The sequence below is a fragment of the Homalodisca vitripennis genome, chromosome 2, assembly GCF_021130785.1.
Source record: "Homalodisca vitripennis isolate AUS2020 chromosome 2, UT_GWSS_2.1, whole genome shotgun sequence".
Taxonomy (NCBI): Eukaryota; Metazoa; Arthropoda; class Insecta; order Hemiptera; family Cicadellidae; genus Homalodisca; species Homalodisca vitripennis.
Genome location: NC_060208.1, coordinates 170,761,038 through 170,778,142, shown reverse-complemented (window position 1 = coordinate 170,778,142; position 17,105 = coordinate 170,761,038). Strand labels below are relative to the sequence as shown.

At 37.0% G+C, this 17,105-nt stretch overlaps 1 protein-coding gene across 1 annotated transcript; it reads right to left on the bottom strand.

Annotated features, from left to right (window-relative positions):
* Positions 1-2,659: 2,659 nt before the first annotated feature.
* LOC124355018 (outer dynein arm-docking complex subunit 2-like) lies at positions 2,660-16,385 on the bottom strand. The gene is made up of 11 exons (XM_046805890.1): positions 16,296-16,385; positions 14,434-14,602; positions 11,903-12,055; positions 10,450-10,659; positions 9,621-9,869; positions 8,678-8,791; positions 8,363-8,587; positions 7,959-8,255; positions 6,212-6,400; positions 4,088-4,309; positions 2,660-3,088 (listed from the first exon to the last, which is right to left on the bottom strand). The coding sequence occupies exons 1-11, from the start codon at positions 16,304-16,306 to the stop codon at positions 2,963-2,965; spliced, it is 1,965 nt and encodes a 654-aa protein (XP_046661846.1). The 5' UTR covers positions 16,307-16,385; the 3' UTR covers positions 2,660-2,962.
* Positions 16,386-17,105: the final 720 nt, after the last annotated feature.

Here is a 17,105-nt window from a genome sequence, read left to right as displayed (position 1 = left end):
CTCGTAAAACAATATTTTCGGTACTTCTCACATGCCCCTGATATGAAGTATCCTTGCATTAAAACTCGGATATTTCGGGATTACGGTATTGATTACCACTCAGATGAATGGCCAAAGCCAAAACATATGTAGACCTGTCATTGTTTTGCTTCTCATAGCAGTAATTCTAGACGACAATGCTCAATACCTTAGAGGCAAATAAGGGTAAGGTTGAGCACAACAAGGGAGTAACTTTCCTATTGTTTGCAATGCACAAAATTGCACTACACTACACCACTAGATCACCATCCAGTTGAGGTAGCAAAGACTAATTAGTGCTTACAACTATCCAGGGTTGAAGATTTTGCAGGAACAGAACTCCTGCCTTATTTGGTACTGTCAATGGTTTGACAGCTTCAGGAAAGTAGTGGAATATGAAGACAAAACATCTTGAAGAGGATACTGGCCACAGTACATAACAGACAATTCTAGAATTCACGAATACTTCGTCAGGAAGTTTTAAATACTATACATCATGACAAAATGAATACTAAACAGAAAAAAATATTTTACATATATATATAAAAAAACGCGCGCGCGCGCGCGCCCACACACCCACACACACACACACCCACACACACACACACACACACACACACACACACACACACACACACACACACACACACACACACACACACACACACACACACACCGTCACATACACACACACACACACACACACACACACACACACAACACACACACACACACACACACACACACACATATATATATTGCTTTATAGTGAAAGGCTCCTGACTAACTATACTCTACTTTCAATGTGTTGTAAAAGAATGAGAACTGAGTTTCTTTCTGTCTTGTGCTTGTACGTAACCACCGTGAGGATGTATCCGTTTGGGCATTAATCTACAAAAATTTGCCTTTTGTTATGTCTTGCAGTTTTTTTTACTGTTATTTTGTTTATTAAGATCAACAAGATTCTAGTTGATGAATATCTATATTATGAACTTGAGGTAAGACAGTATGAAATACATTCTATTGTCTGTCATCTTGCCTACTATGATTTATTATTGAATTCTGTCTACTAGTCTTATATTTAGCTGTTCCAAATAACGGTGTGGTCTAAAATAGGTTTGACACCATCTGAGTAATTCTATATGTATGAAACCAGACCTACTGCTAGCTCGTTTATATTGCGCTGGAATAGGTTTATTGGATGTGCGGCTATTGGTTTTGTTGTTGCTAGTTTTTTACTTTTACATGTTCACTATCACCATTATTAAGGCATAACCTTATCCTGGTTCTGATATGGAGCGCTTGCTACATTACCATATAAGAAGTGAAGGAAATTTTTTCTATAGAAATAACACACTATTAAGCTTAGGTACAGTGGAAAACTGTATTTGGAAATAACTTGAACAATATTTTCAATTTTTATTTTACAGGTCGAATGCCCCACATCAGTGGTCACGCATTTAGCTTTTGCTAGCCGGCCGCCATTTCACTTGTAACATTCGTCAGGTCCTAAGCTGTTTACAGATGCCTCGTCAGCTGTTGTAGGACGTATAACTTGACTGTACCACTAATGCGTTCCTGGAATCTGGTAATGTCTATTTTTTGCGATTCGACTAAGAAGGACACTGGAACTGGAAAACACAGTCCGAGATGGCGGAGGATAAGCAGTGCTGTGCTGGCCACTTTAATGGCCACTCATATGCCCCTTGAGAACATCCTTTATATTCAGTACAGGGCGAAAAGAGTTAAAACACGATTCAACGCGAAGTCATACTTCTGTAGGTAACACTTTGGTGTCAATGTTATTTTGACAAACAGTGTGTTGCAAGCTCCTTAAGTACGCGTTTCTGAAGTCTAATTACATTAATTAAGGAGCCACATGTAGCTTCTGTGATAATTTTCTATATCTGAGTCGTTAACAACGCCAACATTTTGGTGTCAAATGTTACTTTAAAGAGGTGAAATTAAATTATGGTCCAACTTATTAACAAAGTTGTAGCAGGTGCTTTTTTTATAAAAAAGAGACATATGCACAACGTAGTAAATTTTAAATATGTATGGACAAGAATGAACACATAGTCATTTTGGTATAATTTAAAGTAAATAACTCCATCTTAAGTACTTGATATTTTAAGAATTTCAGCGTATTATTGGAATATAATTTACGAGTATTTAAGTAATGTTTTAATTTAATGTCATAATTAATTATTCAGTTAAGAAGAAAATGGATGTTGTTTTCCCTCAGAAATAAATTTATACTTTCAACACTTTAGAAGTTGTCACTTTCCTTCCCTGCGTATTTATATAAGGAGGCAGTGAGTAAACATATTTAATAAACTATCTAGATTCTAGAATTAATATATGGTATTAATAAATACATAATACAACAGTAACCATACATAAATTAAGTACTATGAAGTTCCAGCTTTTGGCTGTAGAGTAAAATGCTACTTTATTTAAAAACAGGTAGAGAACTTAAATTTAAAAGCAGTAAATTTATTTATCTCATACTTATTTGAATTTTTCTATTGGAGACATTTTCACCAGCGCACATCCAATTGTGGAAGGCAACGATGACCTTTTTGATGACCAGTGAATGACATCTATACGATGAACAAGGTTTGATTAAGAAAAGAAACTATTACTTCTGTACGTCGTTTATTACATATAGTTTGAATGTTTCAGTTTATAATGAGCTAAACAAATATGCGTTCGTCACATTTTTATAACAGAAATAATAACATATCACCGTTGTATCTGATCAGGGTCTTTAAAAGATGCTAGTAGAATTTTATAAATAAAGTTACCATATTTTAAAACCGTAGTTTTGTAACATACGCCATCGCTTAAAATCTCAATTTTTTCCTGTTTATAAATATTGTTTTGTACCTAATCAGGACACTAATACCTATCCTTAAGCTTAAACGTAAAATTTAAGAGATTCTCATTGTTGGGTTTGTTTGGTTTTCACTTTATCTGCAGCCAGAGCCAACTTTCGGATGTTTGTGAGGCATTTCGCCGCCGCTTGCTGCTTCTTCCTATCGCTGGAACCGGCTGCCTTGATCAGCAGCTAAAACAAAATAACATACGTAGTCTACTAGTAACATATATACTATTTATTAGACTGTCTAATAGCAGTCCAGTATTACAAAAAAAGAAAAGAAATTTGAAATGGATTGTAACTCTTGAAATACTCCTGTGTATGCCCCTGTGGTCAATTTTATTTATTTATAAATAATTTATCCATTTTATTTCATAATACTTGTGAGTTTACTGAAATGTTATAAAACATGTTAAAAACTATTCTGTAATTAATATAGTGAACAATTAATGTCCAAAGTGACTAAATTAGAGTGGGAGAAAGACATTTTAATAATGGGGAGTTGTGAGGCAGATAGGTTTTTAATACACTCCCTGAGTGTAATGTCTCTTTACACCCGAATATTGTGTGGAACTACATTACACAGCACTGGGAGCCAGGGAAGTGAAGTTTCGAAGAGCGTAATCTAGGAGAAAAGATATTGTCATTGTCACCAACTTGTTTATATTCTATATTTTTATATGGTGTAGCCTAGGTGTCTCTGATGTCGAAAAGATGTAAAGAGTTCATCCTGACCTTTTTCGTCGTCGACTTTTTTAAGATCTGTTCCATGAGTCAAGTCTGCGATAGCATCGAATTCCAGACGAGATTAATGGTCATATGGTCACATAAAACGGTTTATATTCACAGTGATAAGGAAATACAAAAATACGTATTTATATTTCCCAACAATACAAACATATAGTAAACACAATACAAACTTAAATTAAAATTATTACCACCTTTGCGCTTGTGTATACTGACTACTACTATGATATATGGAGTAAAATTTAAATACACGGTTTTATAACTTCAGATAGCAGTTATAAATGAAGAGTTTCAATACAAATGATGGAAACTCCAGTTTTGTTGAATTCTGTAAGCTGCAACACTTGCATTGTTAAGGAAGTCCATAGCACTAATTAAAATTAAAGTTTGCCAAACACTCAAGCATGTTCAATATTCATATCCGAGAATGCCCCCACATACCGGTACGACCTGACTCTGGTGCAGGGTGATGCAGTTGAAGGGATCTGTAGACAGCTGGCTGAGTGCCTCTATGGTGGTCGCTTGCACACGGTCGTTGCCGTCGTACAGGAAGTTCATCAGGGGGGTCACAGCCTCGAGACGCCCGAACTCGAAACAGTTTTTGCCCCAGTTGCAACAGTTTGCTATCGCCGATGCGAGGTGTTCTTGGAGGAATTCATTATCCTGCACAGATATGTTTTAATTTATTTTATTATTTGTCTTCATGTACAGATAGGCCATGACCGAGTGTTACATTATTTTGTGAGTGGTAATAAAACATAAATATGACTCAAATACGGAAATTAAGCATTTTTATTACTCACGCAATCCCAGAGAAAATTATTTTAGGTTTTTAATAAAAAAATGAATATTTCGCCAAAATTGTAAAACTGCTATGAAATTTCGATAAATTTCTTGAACTTTTTTACTACCATTGTATTTTACATTACAGTTTTAGTAAGTATGGATAACTTTCAATGGGTCTGAACCCCCAAACATATTAATTAAACTTGATAGTTCTAATTAATAAAAAGAAAAGAAGCTGACATTCACAATTCTTTATACAAATGCTAGAGGGTAGCAAATGTCATAGAAACTGCTTCAAAAAATAAGCTTTCATAAAATAAGATACATCGTTTTTTGTTTATCATTTAAGTACAGTTATATGAATTTCAATATTCTAAAATAGTTATGATCAAAGTTTCATTAGCAAAGCACAACTGGATTCAATTTAATGCTACACTTCTAAAACGTAACCCTATGCTTAGTTTTGGAAGCAGAAAAACGTTAAAGCTATGAGAACTACAAGTTTAAAAAAATTAGATGGAAGAAAACACCTCCGTTTATAAAGCGATATAATTAAATAATGTAACCATTATTATGTATCCAATTTACTCAAAACATGTTTTTAATCTTTTGAATAATTTAATCAAACAGTTGCTAAAGGTATTAAGCCAAATTAAGAAATAATTTAAGTTTATATGATAACCTTTTAAGAATGTCCATGGAACAAGGAAAACACATTTAAAAATACACATATTTAAACATGGTAGTCGTTTTATTTTGTATGTGAGATAATATTATAAGAGGCTTGTATACCACCATGGTTTACTGAAGCCTTTTTGGGTGGCCTGTTTAATTGGAATAAACTAGTACACAAAATAATCAAACATCGAAAGCGATAGACTTGAGGATTGAGGATTATGCCAAGAGTCCAGTACAATCAGTCATAGGCAATTAACTTCTGGGCGATTGCACCAGTTTTTACCTCTTTTCATTAGTTATTCATCGCCTCAAGAGCAATTTCCCGTGTCTTTGTACGTGTGTTTTTAAGCGTTTTTAAGCGCAACTGTGTTTTTGGTGCAGTTCTCGCTATGTTATTGTTTTGAGATTAAGCTCCGATTTCTATATGAAACGAAAGCATGTGGGCAAAAGAAACAAGGACCGTACACAAACGATTGTAACTCATTGTAATACCGTTCACCTTTTTTCATTTTTGTTTTATTTCCTTTTCCTATTCGATATAGTTGACCAAGAATTAATATCACCTAGTTATCCTATAATAGACTTTTATTGTAAGTAATTAATGTTATTGTGTTTAAAATTTAAAAGTTCTTCTTAAAGTTTGTACCAGTTTTATAACTAGTAGCTAAAATGATAGTTACTACATGTTAAAATTACATAGAAATCTAAGGTTATCATTGTACTGATTTTAAAATTTAACATAATTTGTAGAACTGTTTGGTTCTTTAAGAAAGGTGGAGTTTAGTTTATATTCGCACAAACTTAGGTAAAGGTTGCCTCTCAATCAACATAATTATATTACCAAATCAGTATATTAGCACATTTTACTAACCGATTAATAGAGCATCAATCATCGTCAAGTAGATTTTCAAATTGTATGATAAGGTGTAATCAATGAATATAAAAAATAAGTAAACAGCAAAAGACATACTGAAACATCATTTCACTCATTGTAACTTAATAACTAACCACTGTTAACCTGGGTTAGCATCAATAAGTACAAATAAAATAACTGTTTTTAAACGAAAAAAGGAACTCATTTAGCTGAAAATTACTAACTGCTGTGTGGACAAGCTTGGCGAGTATGGGAACTACTCCGAGATCCGTGACTACTGCCAAGTTCTCCTGGTCCGTCGCTACCTTCGCTAGAGCAGCACAGATACAGGCCACCACGCGAGTATCAGGAGATTGTAGAAGCTTCACTATCAGTTCTATACCACCGACAAAGCTTCGCACCATCTCCCCGGAGTCCTGCACAGACACAAACTTTGTGAAGTATAGCAATCTTCGCTAGAGCAGCACAGATACAGGCCACCACGCGAGTATCAGGAGATTGTAGAAGCTTCACTATCAGTTCTATACCACCGACAAAGCTTCGCACCATCTCCCCGGAGTCCTGCACAAACACAAACTTTGTGAAGTATAGCAATCTTCGCTAGAGCAGCACAAATACAGGCCACCACGCGAGTATCAGGAGATTGTAGAAGCTTCACTATCAGTTCTATACCACCGACAAAGCTTCGCACCATCTCCCCGGAGTCCTGCACAGACACAAACTTTGTGAAGTATTGCAATCTTCGCTAGAGCAGCACAAATACAGGCCACCACGTGAGTGTCAGGAGATTGTAGAAGCTTCACTATCAGTTCTATACCACCATACCACCGAAAAAGCTTCGCACCATCTCCCCGGAGTCCTGCACAAACACAAACTTTGTGAAGTATAGCAATCTTCGCTAGAGCAGCACAGATACAGGCCACCACGCGAGTATCAGGAGATTGTAGAAGCTTCACTATCAGTTCTATACCACCGACAAAGCTTCGCACCATCTCCCCGGAGTCCTGCACAGACACAAACTTTGTGAAGTATTGCAATCTTCGCTAGAGCAGCACAAATACAGGCCACCACGTGAGTGTCAGGGAATTGTAGAAGTTTCATCATCAGTTCTGTATCACCGACAAAGCTTCGCACGATATCCATAGGTTCCTATACAGATACAGTCCCTGAAAAGACTATCACTTGTCATAAATATCAATATTTTAGTTTTGAAATATGCCTTTTTTATGGTATAGAAATAAATAATGCATTGCTTTTGGGCCTTTTATTAATCGCCAATCAACAGGCATTAGCAAAATATAAATAATTAATTACATTTTAGTAGCAATGTTGCTGGCTCTGGCAACAATATATAAAGTATAAAGATAACAGAAATAAAGTATCTAGATATTAGATAAAAACTAGACAAATAGCTGAGTTTTGGTAGATGAGAATCGACGTATTACCACCGTTAGGATCTGATATAGATCTACGCTAGTACCAAAATGGCGTATTTCTTTGTTATTTTTGTTAAAGCGTTTCATAATACGTTGAAATACAAAATGAAATCAACACATTTCAGATATAAGTTGGTTGATTGACTATTATTAATATTAATACATTATTTTTCTGCAAGTCCACCTTCAAGCGTTTAATTTGTATGCCATTACATTTTGTATTACATGTAGTCATTATGTTTCATTGCGTATTGAGTTTGATAAATACAGATCCACATCCTCATGTCTGGGAGGTAGACTTATTATGACTAGCTATAGGACGTACACATTCTTATTATTTTTAGCAGTTAATTACGTAGGTAATTAGTTAAAATCTGTTATTTAAATATTATTTCCTGATTTGTGCTACGAGTGCTTGTCGTGTAGAGCCAGATATACAAAAAAGTTGAAACGAACTGTGTACGTTTTGTTTAAGGGTATGTTTAATGTTGGTTCCGTGTTGGTGTTTTGAGTATCAGTGTATTTTTCAATAACCTACCGTAGCGTTCTGAATGCAAGGGACCAGAGCCCAGGCGGCGTTCGCCTGCACTTTGGTCGACGAGTTCTTGAGCAGAGACCAGATAAGGCGGACGGCGTCGTGCTCCTCCATCTCCTCCATGCATTTGAGGTCCCAGGCGCACTGGCCCAGCACATGGGCGGTGTTGGCCAGCAGCGCTTGGTTGGTGAGGTTCAGCAGCAGAACCAACGGTTTGATACCGCCGGCCCGCTGTAGCACGGCAGCATTGTGTTCTAACTTGCAGCATTCTGCTAGTGCTCCAACCACATGCACCAAAACCTGCATTGGAACAGTCCTTCACTTTTAGTAATGTTATTTCAGCCTTCACAATTGTCACCATTCTGGGACTAGCCGTAAAGGGCCTCCTTCTGTGGTGGTTTACTCACAGTTTCGTCGTCATATGATAGCAGAGAGACCAGTCTAGGAATTGTGTTGAGCTGGTCGAACCTGAGGACGTTCTGGACGCTGAAAGACAACTTCCAAACAGCGCCGGTGACAGCTGCCAGCAGATCCCTATCCATCAGTATGATGTCCTGCTGCAGCAGCTTGATCAATGGAGTCAGGCCGTGATGTATGTGTACCAGCTTGCGTATCTTTTCGTCCTCCGAATGCTGGAAGCAAGGAATTGACAAATTTTAAGTATTTACAACACTGCATTTGAATGTTAAAAGACAGGAAAATTACAATATATGAATATTCACCTTGAATATTGCCATAGCACACAACTTTTTTAATTCCATGTTGTTTGAGGAGCTGAACAAACGAACAATGTCTTCAACTAAGTCTAGGGTTTGTATTGCCACTTGGAATTTTGGCTGAAAAAAAAAAAACATTTGTTAATATAATTTATTTTAACTAAGTTTTCAATACTGTCAGAGTATATCAACAGGTTATAAAATGATCTTTCATAATGTCACCTTGATAATATGTACATTCACGTGACATTGAATTTAGTTCCACAGAGGCTTCTTAACAGTTTTTGGCTACTTTGACAGTATCCATTATGCGGTAAGCAACCTGTGTAAACTGCGCAAACAAGGTTTTTTTACGGAATTGCATGGTTGTTTATTCACATAGTTCATGTCTGATAATCGCGTAGACAAAAGAGAGGTCTTTCGTAATTACTTGTTCCTTTATATATCCTCCTTTCCTGACTATTCCTACCACCATCTATTTCCTGCCTATTCCTTTTTTTCTCATAAATTTTTGTGAGGTAAAATTAAATTTTACCTTACATATATATTTTATTAGAAAACCTACTGCGGTGATAATTGCGTGTCATACTGAATCAAAATTTCTATTCCACTGTAAGTAATCATAATCTATGTAGTCAGTGTCACTTTTAAATTAATATAAATTTAAAATGGTTTGGGCCAAATTCTTGTTTGAATAATGTTACCATGCTATAACGCTACTAATACACTACAAACTCATATTGTTCTCAGCGAGAAAATTTAAGTAGTACAATTAATAACAACACAATCTCTTTGATTCTCAACTTACAGAATTTATAATTTGTTAGTTTTATTTATTTTTTTATGTTTGAGTTTGTATGAGTTTGAGTAATTTTCGGGTCCAACCGTAAAACTAGATTACAGAGAACACATCGCTAAATAACTATTCCTCTCGCAACTTCCAACCGACCAGGTTCCCACAATTCTGCAGCATCCCCATAGTCTGCACCACGATGTTCTCATCTTTAGCCTTGAGTAGCTTCGGCAGCAGTCCGATGATGCCAGCCTTCTGCATGTACTCTTTGTTGCGGTTCGATTGTGAGAGCGACCACAAGGCCCGAGCAGCGTCCAAAGCTACCTCCATCTCCTCTGCGCCGTCGATAGTCTGCTGGGCCTTGGGTTTCTTCAGGATTGACTCCTTGATGTCCAGCAAGTGTACCTGAAGAACACAGAAATATTCAGAAAATGCATTCGACACAACGCAAAGGTCCAAACTAAATAAAAATTTGAAACGTTAGGTTTTATTTCATCAGTAAATGAATTTTTATTTTCCATTTTACCTCAGAATCCAGATATCCAGTAAAAAACATTAGTTTTGTGTAAGTTCAGGATCTCGCATCATGGAAAAATAAACGTGTAAAGATCTATTTTACCGTCAATTAAGGTAAATTACAGGGGATATTACAATTTTAAAATTTGTCACGTTAACATTTCAAGTGTAAAGGTTCTAATTAATAACATCCCTTGTATTATATGGGTCATGACAAACGGCTATACACATACAGTTAGATCGGTGTTCGACTTATCTTTTGCTTATAAAGAACATTTGTGTTTGACGTGTATAGCACTAAATAATATACAAGTCTCATGATGTATTTGCAGCATTGAAACGGTAAGAACTAATCTTACTTCTCTCTGTAGCATTGAAGAAGGAAGCTTGATTAATTTTGTCTCACTAGAGCAGCAGAGATCCTAATGCAGTTGTTACATGTAGTACGTGAAGTAAATAACGCACTTACCAGGACAGGTATACCACCGCAGGTCCGCACCAGCTTGCTGCTCTTCTTCAGTTTGGCGACGTTGGCTATGACGGCGGCCGCCAGTCGCTGCAGGTCACGTGCCGGGTCCACCAGCAGTTTGACTAACAGCGGAATGATGCCCAAGTTGGTCACCTCATGCTGGATTACCACGTGTTGCGTCACACGTGCCAGGATACTCAGCGCCAGTTTCTGGGCAAGCGTTGACAAAATGATAAAAACACGGTATGTAATGTACGAACAAGTCTTCATTCTAATAGAATTGAAGTTGTTACGGATGAAAATGGATTACTTCAGTATTTAGGTAGATTAAAACGGAAATAATAGGCTCTAAAAAGGTAGGAAAATATTGTGGTATCAGTATTTAGAAGCTAGTACTTTCACTCGTATAGACCGCAAAGTGGGATGTCAATTTGGAGTCTTCTATCCGGTATAGCAAACCTTGGGTTCCTAACTAGTGGTCTGCCCGTGACAATCGTCTCTCACCTCCCGCCCATTTAAAAGAATTCAAGGTCGGCCTTAGACGGTCTCTTGGGTAGCATTGAGCTTATTCAACAACTTGACTGTGATTATTTTTGATGACGGTATGATTTAGCTAAAATTGTGGAAAAGTTGCTTAAAATATGAATGTATCTGCCGATCTTTGACATGGTTTTATATATACATGAATTAAATTTGAATGAATGGCAACAGCCGAATTTTATTTAAATAAACATCGAATCACACACACACACACACACACACACACACACACACACACACACACACACACACACACACACACACACACACACACACACACACACACACACACACACACACACAACACACACACACACACACACACACACACACACACACACACACACACACACACACACACACACACACACACACACACACACACACAATAGGCAAAGCTCTCATTTACTCAACAACAGTTCCCCAACTTTCCTATATTCCAAGAAGTTGAAATTAGGGACATGTATGCCTCATGACTTAAATATAAAAACTAAAGCACTTTCATAAATAACAAACATGAAAAAGGGACCAAAATGGAGTTGCAAACCCTAGAAATAAATTTGGTTTACAAACTTTCGACGTATAAAGCTATATCTTAACATCAACTTCAACATTAAGCAATCTTAGACTGTACATGGTTAGTGGAGTAAAAAATCGTGATCAGACAGTCATTAATAAGTGTTGAACTGTATCCAAAATCTAAATTTAATTTCAAAGAAAGCTATTTGTTGTGAAATCATACAAAATATAACTGCAATGCCGTTGTAGTTCTTGTAATTAGGTACAGAACATATATATTATTTCAAACGGACCAAACTTGATTGCACAGGGATACAATAGTTGGATTGCAATGTATGGCAGAGTTTCTGTTTCAACTATAATTTAAGAGTGAGAATGCTGCTGGAATGCTCACCTTGCACCTGAAGTCTCGGTCACTGGTCTCCAGCAGGTTGACCAGAACCTCCAGGGTATTCATTTCACGGATTGCCAGCTGCATAAACTCAGAGTCCAGGTCGTAGTCGTTGAGGCATCCTAGCACCAGAGCGGTCGTGCTTGGTGTGCTGCCCTACAGCACGTCAATACTGATGTATATCATACCATTGTAGAGTCATTGTAGTAAGACTGGCAGGTAGTAAGACTGGAGTGGGAGTATGTGTAATGGGAGTATATTGATAATGGTCTATAATCTTCTAGGACCTCGGCTCACCAGACAGAGTATTTGGAGATAACAAGTGGTGTTAGCAGGCAGGTAGTAAGACTGGTGTGGGAGTATGTGTAATGGGAGTATATTGGTAATGGTCTATAATCTTCTAGGACCTCGGCTCACCAGACAGAGTATTAGGAGATAACATGTGGTGTGAGCAGGCAGGTAGTAAGACTAGTGTGGGAGTATGTGTAATGGGAGTATATTGGTAATGGTCTATAATCTTCTAGGACCTCGGCTCACCAGACAGAGTATTTGGAGATAACATGTGGTGTCAGCAGGCAGGTAGTAAGACTGGTGGGGGAGTATGTGTAATGGGAGTAAATTGGTAATGGTCTATAATCTTCTAGGACCTCGACTCACCAGACGGAGTATTTGGAGATAACAAGTGGTGTCAGCAGGCAGGTAGTAAGACTGATGTGGGAGTATGTGTAATGTGAGTATATTGGTAATGGTCTATAATCTTCTAGGACCTCGGCTCACCAGACAGAGTATTTGGAGATAACAAGTGGTGTCAGCAGGCAGGTAGTAAGAATGGTGTCGGAGTATGTGTAATGGGAGTATATTGGTAATGGTCTATAATCTTCTAGGACCTCGGCTCACCAGACAGAGTATTAGGAGATAACATGTGGTGTGAGCAGGCAGGTAGTAAGACTAGTGTGGGAGTATGTGTAATGGGAGTATATTGGTAATGGTCTATAATCTTCTAGGACCTCGGCTCACCAGACAGAGTATTTGGAGATAACATGTGGTGTCAGCAGGCAGGTAGTAAGACTGGTGGGGGAGTATGTGTAATGGGAGTAAATTGGTAATGGTCTATAATCTTCTAGGACCTCGACTCACCAGACGGAGTATTTGGAGATAACAAGTGGTGTCAGCAGGCAGGTAGTAAGACTGGTGTGGGAGTATGTGTAATGTGAGTATATTGGTAATGGTCTATAATCTTCTAGGACCTCGGCTCACCAGACAGAGTATTTGGAGATAACAAGTGGTGTCAGCAGGCAGGTAGTAAGAATGGTGTGGGAGTATGTGTAATGGGAGTATATTGGTAATGGTCTATAATCTTCTAGGACCTCGGCTCACCAGACAGAGTATTAGGAGATAACAAGTGGTGTGAGCAGGCAGGTAGTAAGACTAGTGTGGGAGTATATTGGTAATGGTCTATAATCTTCTAGGACCTCGGCTCACCAGACAGAGTATTAGGAGATAACATGTGGTGTGAGCAGGCAGGTAGTAAGACTAGTGTGGGAGTATGTGTAATGTGAGTATATTGGTAATGGTCTATAATCTTCTAGGACCTCGGCTCACCAGTCAGAGTATTTGGAGATAACATGTGGTGTCAGCAGGCAGGTAGTAAGACTGGTAGGGGAGTATGTGTAATGGAAGTAAATTGGTAATGGTCTATAATCTTCTAGGACCTCGGCTTACCAGACAGAGTATTTGGAGATAACATGTGGTGTCAGCAGGCAGGTAGTAAGACTAGTGTGGGAGTATGTGTAATGGGAGTATATTGGTAATGGTCTATAATCTTCTAGGACCGCGGCTCACCAGACAGAGTATTTGGAGATTACAAGTGGTGTCAGCAGGCAGGTAGTAAGACTGGTGTGGGAGTATGTGTAATGGGAGTATATTGGTAATGGTTTATAATCTTCTAGGACCTCGGCTCACCAGTCAGAGTATTTGGAGATAACATGTGGTGTCAGCAGGCAGGTAGTAAGACTGGTGTGGGAGTATGTGTAATGGGAGTATATTGGTAATGGTCTATAATCTTCTAGGACCTCGGCTCACCAGACAGAGTATTTAGAGATAACATGTGGTGTCAGCAGGCAGGTAGTAAGACTGGTGTGGGAGTATGTGTAATGGGAGTATATTGGTAATGGTCTATAAACTTTTGGGACCTCGGTCACCAGACAGAGTGTTCTAATAACTCTAAGTAAACAACGCATTAAACTGAATTGTATACAGAAATTGTAATTTAAAATCAAACCAATAGTCAGCTATTTTATGAGCGAAATATAAAGTAAGACTGTCTTATTCCTAGGCTAAAGTTCTAAAATAACTTGTTTGTTGTTTGGTGACAACCAGAGTAAGGGGGTCAGCAGTAAGTAGTTTAGAATACTTACCCTTCATTATTATTTTCATAAGCGGGCAACTTATCAATCCAAAGTGTAATATAAAAAGACAACGAATGACTTGACTATATTAACGATTGTGAAAACATAAGACACTAATTTACTGACCTTGAGGTATTTAATAAGTTTCTGCATGTGCCAGTACTCCGGGGGGATGTCCTGCTGAGGCTGTGTCTGTTGCGTCATCCAGGTGAAGTCTTCCTCGTCCTCGGAACTGCTGCCTGAAGAGTCCCCGTCCATCTGTTCCGATTTCTTGGTCTCCATTTCACTATAGCACCTGAGTTTTTAGATTTAGTTTTTTAAATTCACAGAACTAAGACTATTCCGTAATACCAAGAAGACCCCATTACTTACCTTTGTTATCCCGTTCTTACCCATTTACCTAAAAGAACCCTATTTGATAGAAATAATAAAAAAACAACAAAAAAACAAGATACTAATTAAATAGGTTTGAAATGTATTCTTCCCACAATAAGTTGTGGAATGTCTTTAAAATACAATAATTTTCTTTAATTTATGATACAATTTTACTGTTTATCCATCTGTGGACATTGTAAAATACTTATTTCTAGTCATATAAATAGTTCAAAGTTTCAGTGATATTTGAATGACGATAATTATTTAAAACCAACAAACTGTATAGTCATTGGTTGAACCACGTTACTAAAGGAAACTAGGAAAAATATTGTTATTCCATAACAAGTAAAAATTTCTCAAGCAAATAAACATATAATCTCTGTTTAATTTTAGGAATGAAAAGACCGTTTGAACGTTATGCCTGTCCGGAATGTGGTGAAATTCATTTTCATGTCCCGCTTTGTTTTCCACACTAAATATCCAAAGGTCAAAAGTAAAGGTCAACCAATGTCCTTTGTATCCTGATCGGATAACGAAGTCTCTTTTGAGACCCCAACAGTGCTTGACAATGTTACCCTTCTTTGTTCTTCCTCTTTATTGCCTCAGCTTTGTGCTTGACAAAGCAAAGTTTGAAATTTGAGGTCCCGGGTCACCCTGTTCATACTTTGAATCATCGATAGGTGTGGCTGCCTACGTTTGTGCCTAGGGGCTTTTACTGTGCGAGATGGTGGACTAGCGTACGCTATCTTATTTCCTCTATCAAAGGATGGAGAAAATGGTTTGATACTTGGTAAATTTACTAAGCCCTTATTAATTAACCCAACCCCCAAGTTAACGAAAATCCTTGTTCTGTTAACTTGGGCTCAAAGCCAATTTTCTGAGCTCAGAATGCTTTTGTTCGTGACTGTAGAGAACTGCTGTTTACGAAGAGCCTAAAATTGAAATGATAACCTAAAACATTCGCAAGTTCGATTGAGTTTTTGATAATGAACCTTGTGTCTTTGGAATGGATGAGTGAAACTGGTCAAGATTATATTTAGTAAGGACACATCCAATGTTAATCGACAAGAATTATTCGTAATCTTAAGAACTACACATATATCTATTGCTGGATTCAAGATTAGTGTACGAGTAATGTGATATAAACACAGTTTGCATGATGACTTGGTTTGATTATGTTTGGGTATATGTAAAAGACAGTGTCATTGTTTTCGTATGTGAGGAATAATGTTAAAAGATTTTAAATTTGATCAAATTGATAAGATTTATTCTTATCATCCCAATAATTAGATACGTATAACACGTAACAGATTTGGTTTTCAAATGTTCATTTCACCAATCACAACTTTACTACTTATCTCATCTACTTCTGTAGTCGTAGTGAGTCAAACACCGTGACTATTATATCAAAGTAATATAGTTCGGATATTTATCTGATTACGAAAAAGTACAGGTTGGTAGTTGGTGGTTACAGCGAGTATGAATGTTAGAAGTTAAACACTGCGGAGGAAATGGAAAGACATCGATTGTGAATATTGTAAAATTTACTTTAATTAATTTAATCTTGTTATGAGATGAATTTATTATTAAAATATTAACAAAATAAAACTTACGAATCAGCCATGGCGGGAAGTAATAAAATTTCAAAATAAAATAAACAAATTTTATGGCGTATTCAAAAATTCAACTTGGATCAAATGAGTGTTTACATATCATGTTTAAAACAGCTGAATGTCTTTTGATTGTTTACACTTTATACGTGTGTTTCATATGTATTGCTCTATATAAGTTAGCAATTAGAGTGACAAATACCAAGTACCTTGGTATATTCCCTAACTTAGGATAATACATGTATTTTAGAACGATGGTTGTATTTTTGTGCTGAGGATATTTTGTATTCTAAGTTCTTTGTCAAAAATGGAAGTTTATTCTTTTATACTATATGCAATTAAGTGCCAATATCAACTATCTCAACTTACAAAGCTCACCTGTTTCTTTTAAAGCTGAATTTGTGGTATTGCCACTGAAGTGAGATGTTTATTATTAACTAGCAATAAAGTTCTTATTATAATTCCAATAAAATGTAAAACACTAATGATTTTTACAGATTTTCCCACTTATGCAGGGAAATGACCGTTACTAATTGGGAACGTGTGTAAAACATCACTCCAAAAGGGTTACCGTTGGGAATTTATTTTACAGCCTTCGTCTCTTTTTTGGGCATGCTCCTCGTTAGTCCCATATTTGGTGAGGAGTTGTTCCCAATTAGAAACATAAAGTATAAAATTAACTGGTATTGAAGTTTACGTTACACGTCTTCTAATTACTGAAGAAAACTTTCACCATATTGAATATTTTAGAATTACACCAAAATAACGACGGAAAATATTTTCAATCACACATTTTTTTAAACGCTCACCTTC